Source organism: Cydia fagiglandana, chromosome 11 (assembly GCF_963556715.1).
Source record: "Cydia fagiglandana chromosome 11, ilCydFagi1.1, whole genome shotgun sequence".
NCBI classification, from domain to species: Eukaryota; Metazoa; Arthropoda; class Insecta; order Lepidoptera; family Tortricidae; genus Cydia; species Cydia fagiglandana.
The window spans coordinates 17328569-17355870 of record NC_085942.1 but is presented as its reverse complement, the minus strand read 5'-3'; the positions used below and the strand labels follow the sequence as shown (position 1 = coordinate 17355870).

General features: G+C 38.7%; 1 protein-coding gene across 1 annotated transcript; it reads right to left on the bottom strand.

Annotated features, from left to right (window-relative positions):
• Nucleotides 1–5141: 5141 nt before the first annotated feature.
• On the bottom strand, nt 5142–26765 carry LOC134669124 (large subunit GTPase 1 homolog). The gene is made up of 11 exons (XM_063526665.1): nt 26575–26765; nt 25860–26083; nt 24846–24939; nt 24439–24566; nt 23831–23951; nt 22252–22743; nt 21513–21665; nt 20131–20266; nt 19129–19319; nt 18720–18808; nt 5142–6199 (listed from the first exon to the last, which is right to left on the bottom strand). Exons 1-11 carry the CDS (start codon nt 26665–26667, stop codon nt 6076–6078), a joined length of 1845 nt encoding a protein of 614 aa, XP_063382735.1. The 5' UTR covers nt 26668–26765; the 3' UTR covers nt 5142–6075.
• Nucleotides 26766–27302: the final 537 nt, after the last annotated feature.

The following is a 27302-nucleotide window of genomic DNA, read 5'->3' as shown; positions in this document are numbered from 1 at the left end:
AATATTGGAAACTCGAATAACCGGTTACGGTTATTTTCGGTTATTTAGTTATGACTAAAATTCTATGTTTTTATCATCTAATGACTACAAAATCCTGCCTTTTTGCCTGTGATGCGTGCGACTATATTTTTTGTCATTCGTGTACTTTAATAATAAAGTATTACTTCCCTTATTTATGAAATATTTTTATTGAATATTGTATCACGTCCAAGGTCATATTTTACTTTTACTGTATTTTGTGTGTCTTATTAAAAAACAAAGACTTATATATACTCACATTCCCTAATACTGTACCTTCGTTTTTGTAATGTTTTAATGACTTCATTGTTATTTTATCATTTTTTGTCGAAAATAACCGTAACCGATTATAACCGATATTCGGTTATTTTTCGGGCATAACCCTAACCGAAACCGGTTATGAAGTTTGGCCGGTTATTGCATTCCCTAACCTCAGTACAGTCACCTGCAATATTATGTTACACAACGAAGGCAGCAAAAATATCTGACACGATTTTATTTGTAGAGCCATAAGAGCGTATACGTATTTTTGCGGTCTTCGTAGAGTAACATTATTATTGCAGGTGACTGTACATTGTACCTACAGCCGAAGGTCCGAAGCAAACACACAATCGTACATCGATTAAGATACGCCAAACGAAAAGAACAATGTCACGTGATTATTTCTATACATTATTTAAGTTTTGATTGCTATCAACGATTATCAGCTTGGCTGGTCGCCCTGAAGATTAATTCTTAGGTTAAGTTCAATCCGAAGATATGTCAAATAGTATGAAAATTTGAGCCAATACCGGTCTTCGGCGTGTCCGGTTTAAGATTGTTTTCTGTATTGTTTTGCTTTGCCGTAAAATGTTACTATTAATTTAAAATCGCATTAACATCATACTCGTAACACGTAGTCATAATAACCACATTTCATATCACGTCCAAACGGATGTCGCTGTAAATTACATTGTCAAAATCACAATTTACCGTCCTGTGACTATCATGTTTTACGTCAACTGTAATTTATGCGTTTGTCTAAACTTGTTTGTTAAATTTCAAGCAATGCAGTACAGCAAACTATGAGGATTTGCATTAAAGACCGACGTTTACGATTGCCATGTGCTTTTACAAGCTTTTCTTTTTACTTGCCCAGCGTTGCCCCACAATGTCCCATCGCCCACACTATTAACTGTACATCAATGGTCCTTATGCCTTTTATAATAAGGTCCACCGAAGTACCTGCAGTTAGAGGTGTAGCTGTTTGAACACCCAGCATCAGGAGTCAGAATATGCGTCAAAATTACCTATTATTTTCTATAGACATGTCTGAGCTATTATATAGGTATAAGATATAGAACTATCGTGCTAGCAGGCCAATTCAAACGTACACTGATATCAGAGTGACATCTAACGGTGTGCAATTCACCTGCAATAATACCTATGTTACTCTTAGAAGGCCGCAAAAATGTGACACCCTTTTATAGCTCTACAAATAAGATTGAGTCAGATATTTTTGCGGCCTTCGTTGAGTAAAATATTATTGCAGGTGACTGTACTTGTCCGTAAATGTATTGATGCGGGCGAGAACATGATCCAAAGGTCGTTCTAAAGAATTCTAATTAAGAAACGACGTAAAAAAGTTGAGAAATCCTGGTTTACTCTTTGATTTGCAGACTTGCCAGAGTCACAGAATAAATTGATTGATTGATTGAATAAATAATAGTACTAGGTACAGAAGACGCACTCTCTAACAAAACACGTCTGTTACGATCAGCACAGATATGGCCGCTAGGTGGCGACAGCGCCACGCGCGGCTTATGGCTTTCCCCAAAATTGGGGTGGAACGGATGTACTTTTAGCAAAGCGACGAAATCGCGGAGTGAGCCACACCTGCCAGAGTTGGCAGCATAGTCCGGTAACATTTGCCCGGTTACAACGTTAGCAGCACATAGCTGTCTGCTTTAACGAGCCGCAATAAATCCAGTTTTTGCGCGTGCGCCCGTAAACCGCACTCGTCTTAAATTAGCGCCAATAACGCCGTAAATCATGCATCTGGAGCGCTCGGAAGAGTGCGGTGCAATCATAACAACCGGAATATTTAGTCTGGTCTGGGACCCCATTTTTTTCAGTAATAGTAAGAATTTTCTTCTTTAGTCCTATAGTCATCATCGATTTCAGGCGGCTGCACAGACAAAACATCCTCCAGACTGAGCATAGTCGCGCTACCCCCTCTGCCACGCATACGGTAATTTTACTCCATGTTCGAGTCGAAAGTGTCTTTGTGTGACGTCAGTGTCTTTGAACGGACCAATCACGGCACGGGACTTCGCTCACCTCGTCCCGCGCACCCTCGCATTTTTGGCATCATCGGTTGCATGAAATAATTGCTCTAATTTCGGTCTAGAGGATTCCTAGTCTATGCGCGGCCGTAAACCGCATTCGTCTTAAGTAAATTAGCGCCAATAACGCCATAAATCAGGAGTGCTCGGAATAGTATGGTGCAATCATAAAAACCGGAATATATAGTCTGGCAAACTATTAAAAAGCTTTATTACCTAAATTAATACCTTTTCTTGGGGTGATTTCGTACATTGCCTGTTCCTAAGATAACTCTATCAAGAAACAAGTCCATAAGTATTTTTGTACGTTTGCAAAAGTTCGATGTTTGATTTGATGAGTAGATTTGCATATCAATCAGTTAATCATCATGTATTTAAAATTCACCCCTTCTCAATGAAAACACGAATGTCTCTTCATTTTAAAAATATTAGCGGAGTAGATATTTTGCAGCCGAACGTATACACTGTTATAAATATCTACAATGTCAAAGTATCAGTCAGTTTTCGTAAAAATATTTGTTTTTGTTTTATTTGGCAAGCACCCCATTTCCACTGCTCTATCCAATTAACCCATAATTCATGATTTACGGTCAACGGTGTTGGTTCTTCATCGACTTCTTATTATTTGACATTGGGTCAGTGGCGGATTTGCAGTCTTTGCCGCCCTAGGCCCCAGGCCCTGTAGCCGCCCCTTTCAAGGCACCCATAATATTGACTACATTTTGAGTTATTTCTTGTTACCATCAGCGAATTTTTTGTCACAATTTGCCGCCCCTAAACCCCACAATTTGCCGCCCATGGTAGGTAGATATACCTACTAACTACATTTTAATTTATTTCTTGTTATCATGAATTTGTTGGGCCTACTGTGCCTTAGGGCAAATCCGCCACTGCATTGGGTGTTTGGGTCCAGCATCACCCAAATGGACCCAGTGGCGGATTTGCCCTGAGGCCCAGTAGGCCCAACAAATTCATGATAACAAGAAATAAATTAAAATGTAGTCAATAAAGTAATGTAATAATGTATGTAGTAATGTCATTTCATGTGATGTTGAATAAAATTGTTCTATGTCTATGTCAATATAATGGGTGGTGTGAGCGCACATAAACACCATATCCCGAATCCCGACTAGAACAATTGTTTCCGTGTGTGTAGGTAATTACCTACACACACGGAAACAACGTGTATAGGTACCGTTAGCGCCGCGTTTCCAGGAACATAACACAAATATTTAAAAAAAAAGGAGCGCTGGTGGCGTAGCGGTAAGAGCGTGCGACTTTAAATCCGGAGGTCGCGGATTCAAACCCCGGCTCGTACCAATGAGTTTTGACTTATCATTTATTATTTGATATTTACCAGTTGCTTTTCGGTGAAGGAAAACATCGTGAGGAAACCGGACTAATCCCAATAAGGCCTAGTTGACCGTAGTTCTGTAGAAAGCGACCAACTCAGTTGCTTTGGTCACTTTCTGCATTGTTTAAAAAAATTTGTTAGTCGTTTTCTGCATAACTATGGTCAGGTCTCCCTCTGGGTTGGAAGGTCAGATGGCTGTCGCTTTTGTAAAAACTAGTGCCTACGTCAAATCATGGGATTAGTTGTCATGCGGACCCCAAGTTCCCAAAAATGCCGGGATAACGCAAGGAAGAAAAAGTAGTAAATATGGTGCGTGCTGCAAAAGGGGCGGCTACAGGGCCCGAGGCCTAGGGCGGCTAATAAGGCCCACTTGCACCATTCCTCTAACCCGGGGTTAACCGGTTAAATCTGGCGTTATCATGGTTACCAGTACAATTTGACATTAGGTTAACGGTTTACCTGATTAATCCCGGGTTAGCGGAATGGTGCAAGTGGGCCTAAGACTGCAAATCCCCACCGCATGGACCGCATATGAATGAAGCATGAATCGTTTACGATGAGCACGAGATCACCACACATGGCTGGCATATTAAGACAGGTTATTGTATTCTATATGTGCAATTTTAACTAGTTTTGTATAAATTATAACTTTTAGGGTTCAGAAGCTAAAATTTTAAGAAACTAAAGCTTAATTAAAACGTAACAATTCAATTTCATCGCGCATGAGTGTGGAGCGGGATTTAAGCGCCGCGAAAACACGCCCAGACGCTTTTAGTATGTTGTTTTATTTTCACATCATTTGAAGTTACTGAACCCTCCACTATTTGTGATCTTACACCTGGTCGCTTTTTTGGCACTTATTCTATAGTATATTATTATGACATCTATTTTAGTTTACACGTCTGTACAGATTGTAATCGTGGGCGTTACTAAAATCAGTGGTCGTTGTTACCATACGAATTCAGTAGAGGCCGCGATTTACCTTCTCATCATTTTTTTAGTTCCAAAACTTGGGCAACAAATCAAATTATTTTATTAAATATAAATTAGAAGTCTGCATCGCAAACGGTCTAGAACACAAAATGACCACATATAGGTAGGTTAGGTATCGTTAGGTTTCTTCAAATGGCCGAAGGCCAAATAGCACAGAAATAGGCCGTCGACATCGCTAACGTAAAGATAAACCGATGAAATGTAGGTAAATAAAGGTCTAAATAATTGTAGTCATTTTGTGTTCTAGACCGTTTGCGATTTAGACTAAAAGGGATATAGGCAAAATATTACACTAGTCATTTTGTGTTCTAGACAGTCCGAGACCAACCCAATTAGAAAGTCATACTTACTATAATCTAAAGTGTCAATGTCATTCTACGGATTAACTATGTAAACAAACCGCCATATTTTGGGGACCCAATAGCGGAGAGGTATATAATAATAACACAAAAAACGTTTACAACATTTATTTTATTTTTAAAAGCATTCACGACCACATAAACAGGATGTGGTGTATGTAATAAAATATAGAACTTTATGACCATGGCAATGAAGTCTAAATTAACTTATCAGAATACCACATCTCTATAGTCGTAGATTTAACAAATTATATATATATACTTGCCGCAAAGCTAAGTGGCGAGTCAGGTCATAATCATAATACTATCTCCTTAAGACCAACCAAGAATGAAAGAGATGGCATTATGACCTGACTCGCTACTTAGTTTTGCGGCAAGAATATTAATGGATGGTGTTTAGCAAAAATTAGTTATTCCACTCATCCCACATCCATTTTGCAATAAAATGTCAACTTTAAGCGTCAATTTTTTGAGTTGACATCTTATGGAAAAATTTATGTGTGTTGACACATTATTGCTTAACAGCATCCAGTTGTACAGTCAGCATTGAACATAATCTAACACTGGACGAAGTGGCCCACTGATTAACAGTCCGCCGGACGGTATCGGCCTGTCAGTTGTTCGGAACTGTCAAAATTTTGTTCTAGCCGATACCGTCCGGCAAACTGTTAATCAGTGGGCCACTTAGGATCGATTCTTGACAAGTTTATTATTGGTTGACCTACTAAGAATGGTATTCCACCTATTCAATTTCTTCGTCCAATGTGTATTGCGTCTCACATTTTGCTTAATCAGAAAGTGAGACACAATGACATTGGACAAAGAAATTACAGGTGGAATACCACCCTAATATAAAACATTTGTTTAAATCTGGTATCAAAGAATCGATTATTTTCAAGATGTGATAGATTTACCAGTAATTTTTGCTTGTCAACTAAAAGTACCGTAGCTTCGGTGGACCTTACATCTTTGGAATAAGGTTCAAGTTCAGTTAACAGTGTGGATGGTACTATTATACTTTCTCCCTCTAATGTTCGTCAAGATGCGCATAAACGCGCCTGAGTTTCTCTCTCTTGTTCTTATTGGCGTGTTTCTTTTCTAACTTCCAAGGTTTGCTGATCATGTGCTCGGCTGACTGCGCTCCGACGATGCTGGAAAATGGATTTTATTGTAATGCTACAAGGTTGGATTTAGGATGTCGTCAACTGCGTGGCAAATCAACATTAATATTTAAGAAAATTGTAAAATGGATTTTATTGTAATGCTACAAGGTTGGATTTAGGATGTCGTCAACTGCGTGGCAAATCAACATTAATATTTAAGAAAATTGTAAAATGGATTTTATTGTAATGCTACAAGGTTGGATTTAGGATGTCGTCAACTGTGGAAAATCAACATTAAAAATATTAATAAACCGGCCAAGTGCGATTCGGACTCGCGTTTCTAGGATTCCGTACATAAGTCCGTCTCACGCTTGACTGCACATTTCTAATAGGTTTTCCTGTCATCTACAGGCAAAGAACTATTTTGCGTATTTTTTTTTCAAAATTTTAGGGCCAGTAGTTTCAGAGATAAAGGGGGGGGATGGTAATTTTTTGGCTATTTTCTTAATTAACTTCAAGCCTATGTATTTTAAAATTATAAAAAAAACATGTCCATCTTTAGGTCACTAATTTACATATGTGTACCAAATTTCAACTTAATTGGTCCAGTAGTTTCCGAGAAAATAGGCTGTGACAGACGGACAGACAGACAGACGCACGAGTGATCCTATAAGGGTTCCGTTTTTTCCATTTGAGGTACGGAACCCTAAAAAATCGTTTTTATTCGCAAAATCACGTTATATTATAAGAAAAACCGAAGTAGTTTGGGTTATACATACATATACTGGGTGTGGCCTATAATATGAGCAAAAAATTAAACTGTAGACTGTACTCCTCATACTGACCAACATTTGTTCAGCGAGTTATAAAAATAACTTGTGGTTTGATTCTTAATATACACTTTAATGTTTATTCTAAGACGCAATGTATTGCAAATTTTGTTATGTTTAAGGCGTGACAAGCAACGTCAATCACAGTGATATGGCGTGGCGATGGCGTCCATTGAAAATAATATTTATTTTGTATGAAAGATAGGGAGTCTTAATAGTACATAATTTTTTAAAGTTGTTGAACAAAAGTGTCACCGTTTGAGGAGTACAATCTATGTTTTAATTATTTGCTCGTGTTACAGGCCACACCCGGTATGCCGTCGTACGACGGCGGGAAAATTAACTATTTGCCACAGTTGACGGCGTCTATTTAAAATAAATAATTATGAAAAATGCAATCGTTTTCTCGAAACAAGGGTTTTTATTTACCCCTTGAATGTTATTGTAACGAAACCTATTTATAAAAATAATAACCAAGAAAACTGATAAGGATTGCAGCATTTTTTTTGTTTTATTAACCCTTTTATTTTAACCCTCTGACAGCGGTCTGACATGTCCAGCGGAACACGTCGACTGACGTGCGGATCTGCAGTCCATATCAAATGCACGGATATTTCGGACAAGCTTCACGATTATTACGCGATAGGCCTGGCGTTCAGAGTGTTAATTTTTTTTACTGAGTAGCTACCATACACATTTACAGCTTAAAAGAAAACTAATTGACGGGTAATTCGTCAATTGGCCACTTTTTAATAACTGGCCACCTTATACTAAAAATAAATTCTATTCACCTATATATTAAACAGTAGCCAGATTGACGATTTACTCTAGTGAGGAAAAGTTTTGGGGCGTTCAAAATCGATACTTTTGTAGTGGAGTAATGGACTGTACAGTCACCTGCCATAATATGTCACACAACAAAGGCCGCAAAAATATCTGACACGATCTTAGGCGAACCCTATTCCTGGAAATGCCAGTGATCTGATCCTAGATCCTGGATCGTGATATTTATCTTGCGTGTAGCGTTTGATTTTACTAATTTTTCTCTGTCTAGAGTCCATCATGTCTGCCTCGTACAAAGAACGCTTCGTACTGACGCGATCCGTATTGATGGTGTAGGGTGTGCTGTGATCCGGCCCAAGATACATAATAAATATCATGATAATTATCACAATATTTATTGACGTGTAGGGTTCGCCATAAGAGCATGCCCGATATTTTTGCGGCCTTCGAAGAGTAACATATTATTGCAGGTGACTGTATACGTATTTACGCCACCTCCAAGGTACTAATTAATATTAACTCTGTGTGTGGTCGAACAAATTACCGTTGAAAACAAATGAAGGGCGCCAAACACTGGCTACTTGCCAACGTGCCGTAGAACTCTGCGAGAGGGCTAACGAACGCGTCAACTGGCCCAAATGTTTTTGTTGTTGGGTCATTCCAGAAAGATGTAACTGTACTCACTCATGATTTAATAGCATGTTTATTTAAATATAGGGATGAAAATTTAAGAATAAGAGTATCTAGGGATGAAATTAACATTTTTATATCTGATAAAGACCGTATTAGTTCTGTCAGAGAATAAATAATAGTACTAGGTACAGAAGACTCACTCTCTAACAAAACGCGTCTGTTACGATCAGCACAGATATGGCCGTTAGGTGGCGACAGCGCCACGCGCGGCTTATCGCGAACCCCAAAATTGGAGTGAAATGGATGCACTTTTAGCTACCTGTAGCAAAGCGACGAAATCGCGGAGTGAGCCACGCCTGGTTCTGTAGAAAGCGACCAACTTTATTTTTGTCAAAGTGACTTACACCCTAACTCAGTAGCTTTGGTCGCATTCTGCATTGATAAAAAACCGGGCAAGTGCGAGTCTGACTCGCGCACGAAGGGTTCCGTACCATAATGCAAAAAAAAAAAACAAAAAAAAGTAAAAACAAAAACGGTCACCCATCCAAATACTGACCACTCCCGACGTTGCTTAACTTTGGTCAAAAATCACGTTTGTTGTATGGGAGCCCCATTTAAATCTTTATTTAGGTGTCCGTGCCTTCGCTTGAACCACATATGAGATTACACCCTTGTAACTCAGCCCTAATCTAGCGAATTCATCAACTAGTAGCGCCATCTAACGCACTACTCAAGTACTAATGTCGCCCGGTTGCCAGCGCGCGGCTGCTTGCTCTTCAGTACGCTTTTGTAACTCAGCCGAGCAGCACGTGTACAAAGCATGTTTAGAAGATCGAGAAATTTCACATTCCGCTCGGTGCCCATGGCCCAGCGACGAGACGCAGTGACCTTCCTACAGGCACCGTCATAAAAAGTACGGAAACTTACGCCTCATGGCGTCGTCCTTGTGACGACATGCGTCGTCCCATGTGAATGAATTTCACATTCCGCTCGGTGCCCATGGCCCAGCGACGAGACGCAGTGACCTTCCTACAGGCACCGTCATAAAAAGTACGGGAACTTACGCCTCATGGCGTCGTCCTTGTGACGACATGCGTCGTCCCGTGAGACGACATGGCGTCGTCCCGTGAGACGACAAGCGTCGTCCCGTGAGACGACAAGCGTCGTCCCGTGAGACGACAAGCGTCGTCCCGTGAGACGACAAGTGTCGTCCCGTGAGGCGACATGGCGTCGTCCCGTGAGACGACAAGCGTCGTCCCGTGAGACGACAAGCGTCGTCCCGTGAGACGACAGGGCGTCGTCCCGTGAGACGACAAGCGTCGTCCCGTGAGACGACAAGCGTCGTCCCGTTAGACGACAAGTGTCGTCCCGTGAGGCGACATGGCGTCGTCCCGTGAGACGACAAGCGTCGTCCCGTGAGACGACAAGTGTCGTCCCGTGAGACGACAAGCGTCGTCCCGTGAGACGACAAGCGTCGTCCCGTGAGACGACAAGCGTCGTTCCGCAGACGACATGGCAGCGTCTTGTAAGATAAAGAGCGTCGTCTCGTTTGAAGACCTTGTAACATTCCGCTTGGTGCCCGTGGCCCAGCGATGAGACTAAATGAGCTCCTATAGCTATATCGTCATAAAAAGACTACGGGTGTAAATGGTACATGGCTTCGTCCCGTAGGATCACAAGCGTCATTGCGTGTAAAACGATAAGACGTTACGTCATTCTGTGAGACGACAACGTCGCGTTAAGTTACGTCATCCTGTAACTTCTTACAGACGACTTCTTCTTACAGGCAATGTCTTCACATTGCGCCATCCTGTGGTATCGTCCCTTGAGAGGATGTTGCGTTGTTCCATAAAACGACATATATGTCGTATCGTGAGACATTAATGAATCGTCCTATGAGACGATATCGCATCGTCCTCTGATCTGAAATGACTTTGAAATGACGTTCTCTTGTTATACAAAAACCGTTGTCTCATGGCCTACCATTAATACAGTAGCGGACGTCTTATTAGTCACTTTATTGTTTGATGTCTGCACGATCGAACTCGTATTTAAGATCTGCATGGTCATGAACCAATGTGCGACCCAGTTAGTAGACGTCATCATCATTGTAGCCGACCGAATGGTGTGTCAGCTTTTAGAACGACGAGCAGCAGAATTTCTATTAGCGGGTTTGGCGCGAAATTGATAACGAAATGCAGTTACGGTAACTGTCTCAACCCGCCGGGAAACAGTTGCCGGGGGATACCAAACACACCAAAAATATACATTCTGAGGATCCTAAACTGTATAACCAATTGGAAAAAGAGAGAGGGGGAGGCAAGAAAATCGACAATAGTTTTAAAGAAGGGAAGAAGATTAAATCTTTCTCTCTTCTGAATAGGAATACCAATACACGTATAATGCCAATTCATTTACGGCTCTGTCATAGGCCAACAAAAGATATCCCTTTACTGCAGCTCTAAACCCGAAAAGAATAAAGAGTTTAAGATATGAGTGGAAAATCGTCGCACTTAATCCCTCTTTAGAATGATGAATTACTAGTCAGGTGGATAGTGACTTTGGGCATCTCCTGTATCCTCTCCAAATGTTGACCATTAGCTACAACATAGCGGCCTGTCACAAAGAAAAATCTTTGCGCTAGTCTAGAATTTATCTATACTTACTTTCGTTTACTTAACGTCTACTAAATAGCTGTGAAGCAGGGACTACTGAACTAAGGGTAACACTTAGAAAACAGCAACTCTACCTTCCATCACATTCCGTTCAAGAGATCGAACTGACAAAAGCATTTATAATGCTCCATTCACATCAGTCAGGTAGAAACTTGTGAAATCAGGTTCAAATGCTGTAAGTAATAAGCTCCACTTTGGAAGATTATCTAAGCAGCGGGTTGTCAATCGACCTGCCGTTAGTATAACAATCATGCATCATAAAACGTTGACCGCAAACATGAACTCGTACTAGTGGTATAACTATCGGAACAGACGGTATTTGTAGGAGGTCCTTTCAAAGAATAAGAACCAACTAGTAGAATGTTAATTTAGTACGGCAATCCGCATTGTTACCCATGATTGATCATTAGGAGGTTAAACATCAGTTTCTTTAGTGGTAGACGTTATACCTATGTATGATGAAGCGCCCCTCCAAGCTATGTAAATAAATAACGAATTTATAAAAAGATTTTTCGGTAGTTCAGTTAGAGTGGAGACTGATGCTGTGTATTGAAAAATCGCGAATTAAATTAGAAGTGAAGCCGACTAATGGAACTAAACCGTCGAACCAACAGCCACGGTCCACGGCTTTGCATCTAAACGATGATTGTTATTTTTTTTTTTTTTCCAAGAAGACATTAGATTAAATGAAATCACTTCTGAATCCTTGAAACCATGTGGATTGCGGGGCAAGCCAATATAGGTACCTACATACAAACGTACAACATACGTAAACGTACAGCATACGTATGCGTAATATTTAGAAAATATTCAATCAATATAGGCAGTCACTTATAGCAGATACCTGATTCTGAAACAACACGGGTCAGAAATACCCTTCTTTCGATTTCCAGATGAGAGGTTTCCTTTGTAGATAAAGAAGTACTCGCATGATTTTGTAAAAGAATTACAAGTTACGGTGGTTTAGGCAAAATGCACCCTTTTAATGAAGATATGTAATATTTTCAGAGGAATACCCGAAATAGGACATCCTTTGGAGTCAACTCCCAAATAAATGCCAGTGCACGGAATCAGAGGCATGATACTACTATTAGCACGCTCATCATCATTAAACAATCACGCAAGATCTAAGTGAAATATGATCCTTGTATTGACTCATAACTACAAATTTGGTCGCCGGATAAATAGAGACTGCAATATACTCTGAAAATCAACACTTATCCTGCTGTCATTGCCAGATCTGGGTACTACAAGCTTAGCTGAAAGGTAGTAGTCCAGGTTTTACAGCATACTATTGAAACAGGTCTCGTAGGGTATGCAATTTTATACATCATCGTTAATTCAATCAAGTAGAGTTGTTAGCTAGGTGTACTGTAGTACCCTACAAAATCATCGTGTCTTGGTTATATAGGGCAGATGCGCGGCTAATCGAATTAGAGCATTAGTTGTGAAGACAACTACAATTCATATATTTATATATTCATGATTATATGCTTCCATCATTAAATACAGTAATTATGAGATGTCAGTAGACATATATTATATCAGCATTACATCTAGGTAATGAGTAATGACAAATATAATATGTCACATATAGGCTTAAATCATCAAATAATCGTTTATTTGTGGACATCATGATGCCTAATTAGCCCTAGGGTTCCCTCAAGATAATGAAAACAGTCTATAAATTCAACTGATACCCAACTTAATTGCACAATAGCCAATAAACAACATACAACGTCCTTGTATTGCAAAATTTCTAATTTAAAGTACAATTTAATAATTTATAATTCAGCCTATATACGTCCCACAGCTGGGCACAGGCCTCCTTTCACTCGCGAGAGGGCTTAGGCTATAGTCTTACGCTGGCCTAATGCGGATTGGGGACTTCAAAGTGCAAATTAAACAATCTAATTAATATTTGGTAATGAATGCACACATGTTAAAGTTTGACAGGAAATGTGCCACATCAACGCCCGCGCGTGCCGTTGCTGGCGCATGACTTGAGATTAGATGACACATGAAGCTTGACCCGTGGTTTGTGCTACTGCAATGATATATGCTAAGAACTTACTCGTTCTGACAATAATAATAATGGTTTAATTTGTCTGGGTGTTACGAAAGTTTCGCAATTGGTTTTAATAGGTTGCACTACAATTTAAAGTGTCCACCTCAGGGCCGTCTTAACATATGCTGGGGCCCTGGGGCACATAAGAATTTGCGACCCTTTATGAAAGTAAAGAAAACGAATTAAACTAACATATTTCTACTATGATCCTCTATTTACTATGGGTAATCAAATATACAGCTTTTGTCTGTCATTCGGGTCCCCAAGGCGATGGGACCCTGGACACGGGCCCCGTGCGCCCTTATGATAAAGATGGTACTGGTCCTCCTCTACTCTTATTTAAAGAGTATTCCATCGTCAGTCACGAGGTATTTACACTCTTATTTACAAGACCGTATGTAGGTAACATACGAAAATATTAAAAACTTACAAAGTGTGCTAAGTCTAACAATAAATCCATTACCACCGCGCGAACCATAAAATTCTTCAGTTTGGTTTGGGAATCAGTTCGCCACCAGAAAAAGTGAATATTAAACAACCTAAAACTACAAGCCTAAAAAATTATAGGTGAAGGCATTGGAATGATTCACAGACTAAAAATCTTCTAAAATATTCTACTTTGTAGTCGTATCTTTAGTCAACGCACAATATTATGGAGAGATGTCATCCACAACAACTGGAGTTGTCAGCATCACTTTCACAATCATCGCCTCCATACGATTGTCACCTGCGTGTCAGTGATTCTTTTCATTTGTTACATTCGCTTGCATGACTGACAAGACAAGCATATAAATAATACATATAAGCCTGTTTGACCCGGCACCAGCCTAAACGGCATGTTGTCAGTTATCTGTGGGGAGTAGTAAATTTGGCAGTATAGTTACACTTTAAATAGGTAGGAGCCTATACCGTTCCATTGGTCCCATGTAAGAAATACATAGCTACTCATAGCTTACTATGGTTGTTAGTATTTGTAGTATTTATTTATGGTTGTTATTAATATGGTTGTTCTTAAAGCAACCCTCACCTAAAACCAATCAGCAAGGAAGGATGTATCATCGCCTCAGTTGAAACTACTGCTAGGTAGTTGAGAGTTGTTACTAGTTAGCAGAGATGGGCATTAATCGATTAACTTTTTAGTTAACTAATCAATCGATTAAAAATATCAATCGTCATTTTTTAATCGCGATTAATTTAGTTGCGATTAAATTAGTTGTGAGAATGTACAACTAACAACTAAATTAGTTTTAGTTTCAATCGACTAAATTTCACGGTTAAATCTATATTAAAACTATGTCACTACCCTTGCCATCTTCAGCATCTGTCGAGAGAGTTTTTTCATATGCCACAATGATGAATCTCCCTAAATGAAATAGGCTCTCAGATCATCTATTTGAAGAAAGAGTAGTATTGAAAACGAACTTAAAAAAGTAAACATATTCTATAGATTATTTTACTCGTGTTGTATTTGTTGTGAGTACTCTAATTTTTAAGTACATTTATATGGTTATATTTATGAGCAAATTTTGATTATGTAGTTTATTATATGCAGAGCTTGATATATTGTATTGAATGTTATACTTTATATATAATGGGTAAAGAAAGTACATAGTAAAAAAATATTTACCAATGATTATATCCTTTATTTTTAAACCTATCACAATATTGGAAATGTGTCTGTTTTATTAATTATAAACATTTTTTTTTATATTACTCACTGATTAAATTTATATTACTTATATTACTCACTGATTAAATAATAAGTAAATGTCACAAATGCAAAACATACTTCGCAAATTTTAATTGAGCATGCATAATGTTATGATGTATGTACAAACATGTTGATTATTTATAAGCTTTTTTGATTTTTTGATACTTTTTGCTTTGAATGTTTCATATACAAAGTTTGATTTATTATAACTGTGTGTTTTTTAATGTTTTATATCATAACATATGATATGAACATTTTATCGTATATAGAACGTTGATTTGATATTTTTTTTATTTTAATTATTATTTTTACGATTGACATTGATTAACAACAAAATACAAAGTTTTATTTATAAAATTGTGTTTTAAGTGTCAATGCACAAAGTACCCAATCTTTATTTACCCTTAGATAAGAGAAATTTTACACTCCATAAAAATGGTCAAAATATCGCAAGTAACACATGTGCTATTTCATTTTTATACATGCGTTAATAAGTCCTAATCTGCTGGCTGTCAACATAGCCATACCGAGGTTTTCCATTTAATTTGCTTCTAACATTAGTCGCGGAAAAAATAGTCTAACTAATTAGTCGATTACAAAAATTAGTTGTCCGTAATCAATCGGCAACTAATTTAGTTGCAACTAAATTAGTTGCACTCTATACAACTACGATTGATCAGTCGTCGTTTTCAATCGTCAGTCGCAATTAATTCTTTTAGTCTTAATCGTTAATCGTTAGTCGATTACATTTTGCCCATCTCTGCTAGTTAGTAACGCATACATCCAATCATGAAGTGTTGTATTTTCTTCTTCACTTTCGGACGCTTCTTTCAGGCAGAGGAGTACTCGATTCGAAATAAATTCCAATTGCTTCCACAAATAAACACATTACGTTTATAATTTTTAACACATTTACGGAATATGTTGCCCTTATGTAATGAGCTATGTACCAATAAAGCTGGTATACCTAGTCAATAACTATGAAGTGCATTCCAGACGTAGTGATTAAATCGACCGATTTGATCAGGAAACGAAAATAATTCGGCGAGAAAAAGTGGCGTTTGCGCCCGCACGGCCTGATTCGATTGGACAATTTAATCAGATTAGCGAAAAATTGACTCATCTGGATACGCATTTAGTATCTAAATAATATCAATACCGTACTCTATGGGGGGCCTATACAAATATTTGGTTATTCTTCCATATTAGAATACACATTTCATTACATATGATGCAACTTACCAATTTACATTAAATTGTTGGAAAATACTATATAAATCAGAGAAAACCTAAGCTCTTCCATTTAGTTACAAATTTTAAACAGTTTTTGGATGGGCCGGCAGTGCTATATTTGTGTTAAGCAGTATATATATAAGTTGTATTTTGTTTTTGTAAAATACATAGTATCATTATTTCATACATCAAAACCTTTATAGTGGGCTGTTGTAAGGAAAACATCAGAGGTAGTCTGGACGGAGTTATTGTAAAACTCACTTGATGAGGTTCACGTTATATGCATCAGAACTACTACTTCAGATAGTGGTTATACTTAAAATTGTACAACCTACAAGTACCTACTTATGTCTTTAATAATCATTTTGGGGACAGTTACAATTAATAGACACACAGTTTTGTTTTATATAAAAAGTTAAGTTTTATATAAAAAGTACAGTCACAATGCTTAACTTATGTTGCCAATCAGTGCTAAAAATTATCTTGTCTATCGATAATTACAAATAAGGAAAATATAGTTCAGGTTTGACGCAAACAATTCTTTAGTAGATCAGTATGGAATAAATTTCAGGGCCATATCCAATAGCTAGCTTATTAATCGCTCTATTATTACTTAGGTACTTAATTTTACAGTGCATTGGTGTTAGCTGTAATGCTGTAAAATTTAATTTCAATAAATATCAATATCAATATTCCTATTATGTGATTTTTGCTTAAATATTAATATTATTCGTCACAGTACGCCCGGGCCAGCGCCGGCAGAGGTTTAAACACGTCTCATATGTGGTTCAAGCGAAGGCACGGACACCTAAATAGAACCGTTTTTCCCCCGAAGGGTAAAAAACGGATATTTAGGTTCCTGCCGAAGCTTGAACCACCGCTAAGGGCCTTGCCGGCTTATATGGTACTGAAGAGCAAGCAGCCGCGCGCTGGCAACCGGGCGACATTAGTACTTGAGTAGTGCGTTAGATGGCGCTACTAGTTGATGAATTCGCTAGATTAGGGCTGAGTTACAAGGGTGTAATCTCATATGTGGTTCAAGCTTCGGCAGGAACCTAAATATCCGTTTTTTACCCTTCGGGGGAAAAACGGTTCTATTTTATTCTGTTTTTAGTATTTGTTGTTATAGCGGCAACAGAAATACATCATCTGTGAAAATTTCAACTGTCTAGCTATAACGGTTCGTGAGATACAGCCTGGTGACAGACGGACGGACGGACGGACGGACGGACGGACGGACAGCGAAGTCTTAGTAATAGGGTCCCGTTTTACCCTTTGGGTACGGAACCCTAAAAAATGAAGTTAGTCGTTTACTGCATAACTACGGTCAAATAAAATACGTTTTGTATGGAGAGTCCATATTTTCAAAGTGCGGTAGGGTCCATATCGTAGTCCTATCTACGTAGTAGCTATAGTTCGTTTTTTTAGCATTAGAAAGAACTTGCAAGAAGGTAAGCGATCTTGACATGTATTTTAATTGAAAAACGCTTTATAAAATATAAAACTATTAGTTATGAAAGCAGAAGAATATAAATGATCGTATTAGATTCATAACTGTTACATATTTGCCGTAACTTATTTTTAAAATGTGTTTTTTAATTAAAAGACACATCAAGATTGTTTACCTAATTTCTAATGCTAAAAAAACGAAGTATAGATGACCTAAAATGTATTTAAACATTGGTTTTTTAGTAGTAGATTTTACATTAAGCGGCTGCCCCGTAGAAAAATATAACTTCGACGAAATAAGGACCACCCTACACATTTATTTAGAGATAAATTTTAACACTTAAGTTTGCATCAAAAATAAAATAGGACACGCAATATAAAGGTGATTCGCGATACTCTTTCCGTGTAGGTATATTCAATCAGACGATAGAGTCGAAAAGTAGTAGACTTTCTTGGCTGACCGTACCATATTTTAAAGTAATAAAATGTAAAATTTTCTTTTTAGAAATTTATTGTTGTGTATTATTCATACACCGTGATCTAATTCAATGGAAGAACAGCGCTGGACAATAGATTTGTCACTATTTTGTGACATTTCGGCCTACCTGTCACCTTTTCAGTGGTTAATTTTTTGTGTTGTCACAAATAAATGTTTCTGTCTTTTGTAATAAACGTTTGACTTCAGAAATGATAAACTAGACGAGAAAATACATTTTTTACGAGATCACAAGAGCGAATACAAACAAGTTTTTAACCTCTAGCGTGCCACGGTCCTAATATTTCTAATGCTAGGTAACACAAATTACCTCCAATGAAATTTAAATCATAATTCCGTGGAATAGAGCTGCTTTTTTGTTTTGCTTCGTTCGATTCTAAAACAAAACATAATCAATTCTATTTTAAATTTGACTACCAATTTTTCTGGTAGGCCACTAAAAATTAACAGTGCTTAATTAATAGTAGGTAAGTATAGCACGAGAGACCGATTTGTGGAGTAAACGACTACTCGAGTGGCGACCATGGGGAGAAGAGCGTCCTCAAAGTAGACCCAAGATGCGTTGGGACGACGACTTCAAAAGGACTGCGAGGAAGGAGGCCTACACCCGAAGGGTAGAAAAAGGCTAAAAAAGAGAGAGAGAGAGAGGGGGGGAGAGACAGAGAGAGAGAGGTAAGTATACGTTCTTACCCCATAATCGGTTTTCCTTTGACGTGCGCCGAAGTTTTGTTCATCGCGAAAAACGCCTTGTCGATCTCGGCAGACTTGCTCACCCAACCCTGGAGACAAAATAAAATATTAAATAATACAAAAAAAAGCAACCCGACTTCAACAAGTTGCTTAAGAAAACACCCAAATCACCATGTATGTGCCTTTAAAAATTGAGGAGTTCCCTCAATTCCTCATGGATCCCATCATCAGAAAAGTACCAAATTAATATGGGACCAACTTGGAGGTAGCTTTTTTCAAACAAAAAAAGAATTACTCAAATCGGACTAAGGATGTCGGAGTAATCGGTGAACGAACATAAAAAAAAAACCGAATACAGAACCTCCTCCTTCTATGAAATTGAAGTCGGTTAAAAATAAATTAAACTCACTTCCACCGCCCTGGTTTCTCTCGGCGTAGGCTTCCTCTTGCTATCCCTGAGTAGCTCCTCTATAGGGGCTGGCGCGGTGCCGGGGGGGAGGGAGGCCCACCGCAGCCGGCCCGCGGCGGCGTCCTTGAGGAGGAGACGCGCTGAACGGGACTGGTCGGGTTGACCCGCCGCCGTCATGAAGCCGCGGTTAACTGTATGATACAAAAAAAGTAATATAATAATTTTGCCATCAATTTTTTTTTAATACCTGCAGCAGTATGTTACTCTTCGAAGGCCGCAAAAACTCTTATGGCTCTACAAATAAGATTGTGTCAGATATTTTTGATGCAATATGTTACACAACAATGGCCATTGTTGTGTAACATATTATTGCATGTGACTGTACTAAAACAGTAAAAGAAATAACATTATTATGTAATAAAAAGCGACTACATCATCTAACAGAAATATCGTGAGAGCTTCCACAAAGTTATCGTTTTCAGGGTTTTTGGGGATGGAAGTTCAATAAAGTGATGCAGGTTTTTTGACCATCATCTTCACATTAGACTGTACGTACATTTACTAGCAGCAGATTACGATGAGCCAACAACGAAGCGTACATGTCCAGTAACCTGCAGAGATAACTGGACCCCCTGCATAGAAACTTGTTTGCAGGGGGGTCAGTTATCTGTGCAGCTTACTGGACATACTCGTATGCCTGAAATAAATGATTTTGTAGAAGGTAGAGAAGCAATAGAGAGTACTCTCTCCAGGCGGGTTTTATGCCTGGGGACCGAAGTCCATTGAGAGTTGGTCGGAAGTTATATTAGCAACTGACATTATAACTCCGTAAGCGCAATGTAGGTCTCACATACTAATTGCGTTCTAGACGTAGTATCTTCTTAGCAGTTTGTGCGTTCTAGCTCCCTAACGCCATCTGTTAGATTATTATGGCACGACGTTGGCAGTGACAGCTAGAGGAATCGCCACAATTTTCTTTTTAAACCTCGAAAGTATACTCACATGCATGTGCGGTAAGTATCTGCTTGTAGTTAAGCTCGCCATCGTCTTGCGGCAACAAAAGTCCGTATTTCTGCTCGAACACATGTTTGCCAACAAGTTGGCAGAGCCGCGCCATCGCCGCGTCGTGGGCTCGCATCTGGACAAAAGGTAGAATCATGTAAATGGCAAAACTAGATAAGATAAATAAAATAAATAAATATTATAGGACATTTTTACACAAATTGACTAAGCCCCATGGTAAGCTTAAGAGAGCTTATGTTGTGGGTGCTCAGACATCGATATATATAGTATCCTTCTTCCTCGAGTTATCCCGGCATTCTGTCACGGCTCATGGGAGCCTGGGGTCCGCTTGACAACTAATCCCATGATTTGACGTAGGCACTAGTTTTTACGAAAGCGACTGCCATCTGACCTTCCAACCCAGAGGGTAAACTAGGCCTTATTGGGATTAGTCCGGTTTCCTCACGATGTTTTCCTTCACCGAAAAGCGACTGGTAAATATCAAATGATATTTCGTACATAAGTTCCGAAAAACTCATTGGTACGAGCCGGGGTTTGAACCCGCGACCTCCAGATTGCAAGTCGCACGCTCTTACCTAGGCCACCAGCGCTTTTACGATATATATAATATTTAAATACTTAAATCAGTAGAAAACAACCATGACTCGGGAACAAATATATGTATCATACAAATAAATGCTCTTACCAGGATTCGAACCCGGGACCATCGGCTTCATAGGCAGGGTCACTACCCACTAGGCCAGACCGGTCGTCTAAGATAAAACATTACTCAGAACGTTTAAACAATAACATATAAAACACTACATATGGTATACTTTACCGTCCTAGTGTGGTAATTAGCACAATACAGCTTGGCAAAAAAGAGTAGAAATTAAAAACTGGCAACACTGTAGTGTCGTCCCTTTCAAACCAATTTATATAAGAAAACGGGACGACACTACAATGTTGCCACTTTTTAAATTCTACTCTTTTCTGCCAAGCTGTACGTGCCTATGTCGAAAATTTAAAGGACCATATGTACTGTAAAACGTTGTAAAATAGACGTGCGAAAAGGTAACTCGCAACTCGTGTCGATTTTAAACACTCCCTTCGGTCATGTTTCAATTTGTCGCCACTCGTTGCGTATTTCCTACTTTTGTACCGCGTGTGAATAATTAATTCGCTCTTATATGGTAAATAACGAATTATTACCTGGTCAATAGGTAAGACAGCCGTTAGCAGTAAGTCTGGTGCCACGGCGTATGCAGGCAGGACCAGACCGGGACAGTCCAGCAGTTGCAGGTCTCCGTCCAGCACCAAACTCTGGATGTGCACGTGTGAATAATTAATTCGCTCTTATATGGTAAATAACGAGTTATTACCTGGTCAATAGGTAAGACAGCCGTTAGCAGTAAGTCTGGTGCCACGGCGTACGCAGGCAGGACCAGACCGGGACAGTCCAGTAGTTGCAGGTCTCCGTCCAGCACCAAGCTCTGGATGTGCCGCGTGTGGCCGGGCATTGAGCTCACGCTCACCTACAATTCATTTACGTATAAAGGCCAAGTTTGCTATAATTATTTAGGCATATCCGACTATCACGAGATGGGCTTAAATATTAAAATCATAAATAAAATCATATACTAAAAAAGGTTAAGGTTGTCTCGAAGAGATCGCTCTTCAGCTTTAAGGCCGCCTGTTGTCTATTTATATTTAATCAATTGTTTGTTAAGTTGTATCTTTTACTATACTCTGTATCTTTAGGTTTTTAAATAAAAGTAAACAATATCTACCCTCAAACGGCTCCTTAAGCCAGTTGAGGGTAGATGAAAACATTACACGATCAAATAAATAATGTAGGTTAAAGTTAGGTCGTTCAGTGACTGATCCAGGCGGTTTTGTATTGAGTTGATTAACCAATAAATTATATAACTACCCGAAAATGTACAAATTGTTTTTTTACTTTTATTTAAATACCTAAAGATACAGACTATAAGGTGGGCCAATACTTAAATCAATTTCATACGCGTGACTAATTAAAAGCAAAAATACTAATTGTTTTATAAATTTCAATTGTTTCCTAGTTAATTATTTTACATATTAAAATTTAAAAAAAAAAAATACCTTTTTAGTCTGCATTAGCACATTGACAGTACTAGATTTCCCCACATTCGGATAACCAATCATACCAACTGTTATCCTAGGTGGGTTCTTCAAATAGCTCAATTCCTGCTTTTTCAATACTGCCAACAAGCGATCTCTATCAAAAATCTCATATGAATTCTCCACTCTCTTTTCAATATTTTCCGTAGTATCCTCACTTTGCAAAGGTTCTATCGGCTTCCCTAATCGTAGACTCTCTAGAACCGTGTCTAAACTATCTTGTATCTTGCTCAATCTATCGGCAGTACTAGAGACAGCGTTATCGAGAACTTGGATCTGCTTTTTAAACAATTCTATATCTTCTTCCGTAGATCTTAGGGCTTCTTTTTCATCGTCTGAATCGGCTGACTCTGTGTCGGAGTCTAAGCTTGGTTTTTCTGTTTCACTCTCTTCGGAGATTTTTCTCTCTTTGTTTGTTTCTTTTGCGGCGGAGAAAAATATTATAGGAACGTTCTGTAAGAGGAAAAGTTTTTAAGAGGTAGGAATTTGTGGTTAACCAATGAGGGTTTCCGCGATCGAATATTTCACTATACCTCGTTTTTTTTAACATTAGAAAAAAGGTAAACAATCTTGATGTGTCTTTTAATTGAAAAACACATTTTAAAAATAAGTTATGGCAAATATGTAAAAATTATGAATCGATTACGATGTTTTATATTCATAAGTAATAGTTATTGATTTATAAAGCGTTTTTCAATTAAAATACATGTCAAGATCGCTTACCTTCTTACAAGTTCTTTCTAATGCTAAAAATAACGAACTATATAGGGCTATAACCGCGAAAACCGAAGTTCGCGAATTGCAGCATCTTTCTCTGTGACTCTAATTGTCCCTGCAAACCTGCATGTACAGCCACCGCGCGCACTGGCCGTTGGAAATAAAAAAACTAAGGGTTTCGCCGTCTTTTGTTTTTTCTTCATAAATTTTCCTTTGGAAATGTTGTAGGATATAGCACAATTCTGAAATTATTATTTTAATGCGACTACTGGTTATAATTAGTGATAAAGTTTAATACTAGGGCTGCCACTAATGCAGATAAAGTTTGTATAATTGTATATATAGCATTAAGTTTAGGTTTATGTTTAAATTAAACCTAATCCAAGTCTTATTTGTACGTAATGTACGTCACTGGTTCTCGTAACGGAATAAGGCTTGGATTAGGTTTCGGCTACAAGTCTAAGAACGTACGATTGTTCCAGCCTTGCTGCGTGGAGCCTACGTTGCCAAAACTGATTCCTGCACCCGCAGCCACAGTTGATCGTACGGTTCGACTAAGAATGCATGGGATTCAAGAACGTTAAGGCCAGTGACGATATTTATTTGGTTTAGGTTCAAGTACTGACAGAAATTAGTTTATTTTATTGTACATATTTTTCATATTATATTATTTACTATAAAGAACCTAGTTTTCTTTTAACGCTCTAGCTAGCCGGCTACATATATATTCTTGTTAACTACCCATCGGTAAACCTCATTACAAAAGGCATAAAGTCCTTATGTTGTAATTACTTTTATTTATCATGTGAAACTTCAAACGTACCTCTTTGCCGAAATACTCTGCCCACGCTTTCCTTTCGTACTCGGTCGTCAAATCAGCCTTGTTGAGAAGTAAGATACATTTGCATTTCTGCTCACTCGCGTATTTCTCCAAGTCGGCACACCTGTAAGTTTAGATGGGCAAGTTGAAGAAGGTTGCTAAGAAGTTGTACCTATTCAAGTAAGTTTCGGATTAGGATATGGCATATTTCGAGAAATTTCCGAAGTTGTTACATGTGGAGAGTTTTGCAGTCTTGGAACTTTCTATCGGAACGAGTCCCTATAATGCCGGGGCCACACTAACGGGAAATGCCGTTGATTATCGCGATAATTGACACTTTTCGTATGGCCACACTGGGATTATCGCGATAAACAATGGCGTTTCCCGTTAGTGCGGCCCCGGCGCGCAATGGATACCGGGCTGGCTCGCGAGCAAACTCGATGGCTCGCGCGGCAGCCCGGTATCCATTGCGCGCGGCTGCCGCGCGAGCCAATGTTCGATGGTTTGCCGCGCGATATGGAGACAGGGCTGTAGATTAGTGGGATGGTGCAAGTAGCCTCCAGTGGCCTCTTCTTTGAGGGTTAGAATCACTATTCACTAATGTGGCAAACCTGAACAGCAGCGGGTTCCTGGCGTCTAGCAGTATGAGCACAACATCTGCTTTCTCCAGCGTCCGCCAGAGCTGCTTCCATAGCTCTAAGTTACGTTCGTAAGGCGTTAACGCGGCACCTAGCTTCGCCTGAGGAAAATTACAATGCTGAATATGGTTATAGGCTCAGGGGCCTACCTTGAACACCGAAGTTCGCAAATTGCGGGCATCTTTCTCTTTTGCCCGAAATTTGCGAACTTCGGTATTCGCGTTAAGCCCTCAGGTTTCCCTACAAACAAAGACTGATTTCCTAACTAGGAACGATTCAATTGATTAGGTGCGAGTGCGTGGCTAAGCCGGGGGACAATAATGATTTTACTGCATTAACGCAAACAAACTATATGTGCTAATGCTAAATAACAAATGTACCTGTAAGTCATTGAGGTGTCGACGCCAGTCCAGGAATGATTCTCTTTCGCGGTTGATCTGCTCCTCTGCTGAGATGCCTGGGCTCCAAGCCGGCCTGGAAAATAAATACAAGAATGAATATGAATTACTACTAAAAAATGCTTATTTACCTTGCTGATAGTTTTTATTAGGGTTCCGTACCCAAAGGGTAAAACGGGACCCTATTACTAAGACTTCACTGTCCGTCCGTCCGTCCGTCCGTCTGTCACCAGGCTGTATCTCACGAACCATGATAGCTAGACAGTTGAAATTTTCACAGATGATGTATTTCTGTTGCTGCTATAACAACAAATACTAAAAACAGAATAAAATAAAGATTTAAATGGGGCTCCCATACAACAAACGTGATTTTTGACCAAAGTTAAGCAACGTCGGGAGCGTTCAGTACTTGGATGGGTTACCTTTTTTTTTTTGCTTTTTTGTTTTTTTTTTTTTGCATTATGGTACGGAACCCTTCGTGCGCGAGTCCGACTCGCACTTGCCCGGTTTTGTGAGTTATAATTTGATAATTCCCTACAATACACCTGATTCATCTAAGATTACAAATAAAATAATAATGATTAACTGTAAACTGAAATAGATGTCATAATATACATACAGGGTCATTTTTGGACCATTAGCCATATTGTGCGAGGTGATTATGTAGGCCATACTGAACAACTTTTTCTATGGGACCAACTCCGAAATCACAAATTTTTTTTTGGCCGTTTCATACATTTTGGTTGAGTGGGTGTCGATGTTTTCTATGGGAAGGCCAAATTTTTTTGGGATTTCGGGGTTGGTCCTATAGAAAAAGTTATTCAGTATGACCTACCTAATCACCTCGCACAATTTGGCTAACGGTCCAAAAATGACCCTGTATACTAAAGAAAAAGGGACCAAGTCCACCATGGATGCTATCTTTGAAAGTTTAGGTGCCTATATATATTTGTTCCCTAGTTGGTACTGATTATCCGTTCAAAGACCTATCCTGACCTTCTAGGCACTGTGAGTGGCTCATCAAAGTTAGGCTGCGAAGTGGCTGCCTCCACCTCACTCGGCACAGACTTCACATATTTCAGGTTCATCTTTTCCGCTGTGAACTCTCTCTGTGCCAGCTCCGCAGTGGACAAGAACTCTTGCAGCGAGGACTCGGCTGTTACCGACTGCAAGTTAAGCCGACCCCAGTCGTAGCCATCGTTGATCTCTGTTGTGTGAAGCTGAAATCAACCATTAAAATTGTTTCATACTGATGTATCCATTATTAAAACACAAAAATATGTTTAAGCATGGGTAGCAAAAAGTTCCCCATGCAAGCATGCGAGTTTCACAGAAAGGCGTGAATACTTTAGAGTTAAAGTTACAGACATTCATCAACTAGGTTTAGTTTTAGGAGGATATAATGAAAATTATTAAACACTTTGTATCCAATATTACAACTTATCCATTTACCTCTGAATGTAAAAGTTGGAAGTTAAAAACTTATTGCAAATCATTAAGAAATATTCTGTTGAATTAAGCTGATGAGATTGAAGGTAGGTTACTTCTTACAAAAATTATCAACATTTTGTACTCGCATCATGCCTACGGCTCAAACAGGACCACTACAGCTATTCTGTACGTAAGCGGTCATTGCCCAGTTGTAAAATTATAATATTAATCGATTTAAACGTGTAGTTGACGATATTAAAGTAAATTGTAAACAACTTACCATTGTGTCTTCAACATGTTTTTTGTGTCGATTCTTGGAAAATCTGTCTTTGATGAGAGCGCGACCTAACGAATCCTTATTCTTCTTCCCCATTTTTCACATGTGTTTGAACCAGTGTTTTATTAAATTACTATTCCTATATTGAAATATAAATGAGAGTATAAAGTAAACGCAATACGGTCTCACTCAAACTGTCAAGAAAAGAAACACATGTTTTGTTTTGACACTTGATTCTCGTTGAATTATGTTCGGAAACGAACATAAAATCCAATATGTATTACATAAAAAAGTTAACGCTATTTATGTTAAATGTTCACAGAAAGAGAAAAGAAGCTTTAGAAACAAAGTTATAAAATAGAACATGCTATTTACCGGTTGAAACTTTCAACTGGATTTTCGACATTGAACTGCAAGAGACTTATGAATTCACAAACATTTCTGAACGTACCCCTGCTCTTTTGCAAAGCATACAAGGTTACAAGGTGAATCGGGTGAATAGACCACACGTGTAGATGGAGCAAGTTCCATGTAGATGAAGATATAGGTAGGTAATATCTGTTATAGCCTGTCCGATTTCTAAAATCAAGTTCGCCACATTTACTATGGCGTACGTGATCTTTAACAAAACGGACAGACCGTACAAGTTTATACATAAGGTCGATTATTTTCTTAGGGTTTTCGATTTTTTATTTCATTTTAGATAAGATTAACTTTATTGAGCCCAAATG

Coding starts and splice junctions, on each gene's coding strand:
- LOC134669124 (XM_063526665.1), bottom strand. CDS start 26,667: ATGGGGAAGAAGAATAAGGATTCGTTAGGTCGCGCTCTCATCAAAGAC. Junction 23,952..24,438: donor AGGAACCCGCTGCTGTTCAG/GTTTGCCACATT, acceptor CTAAACTTACAG/GTGTGCCGACTTGGAGAAAT. Junction 22,744..23,830: donor CAGAGTATTTCGGCAAAGAG/GTACGTTTGAAG, acceptor TTCCTCTTACAG/AACGTTCCTATAATATTTTT.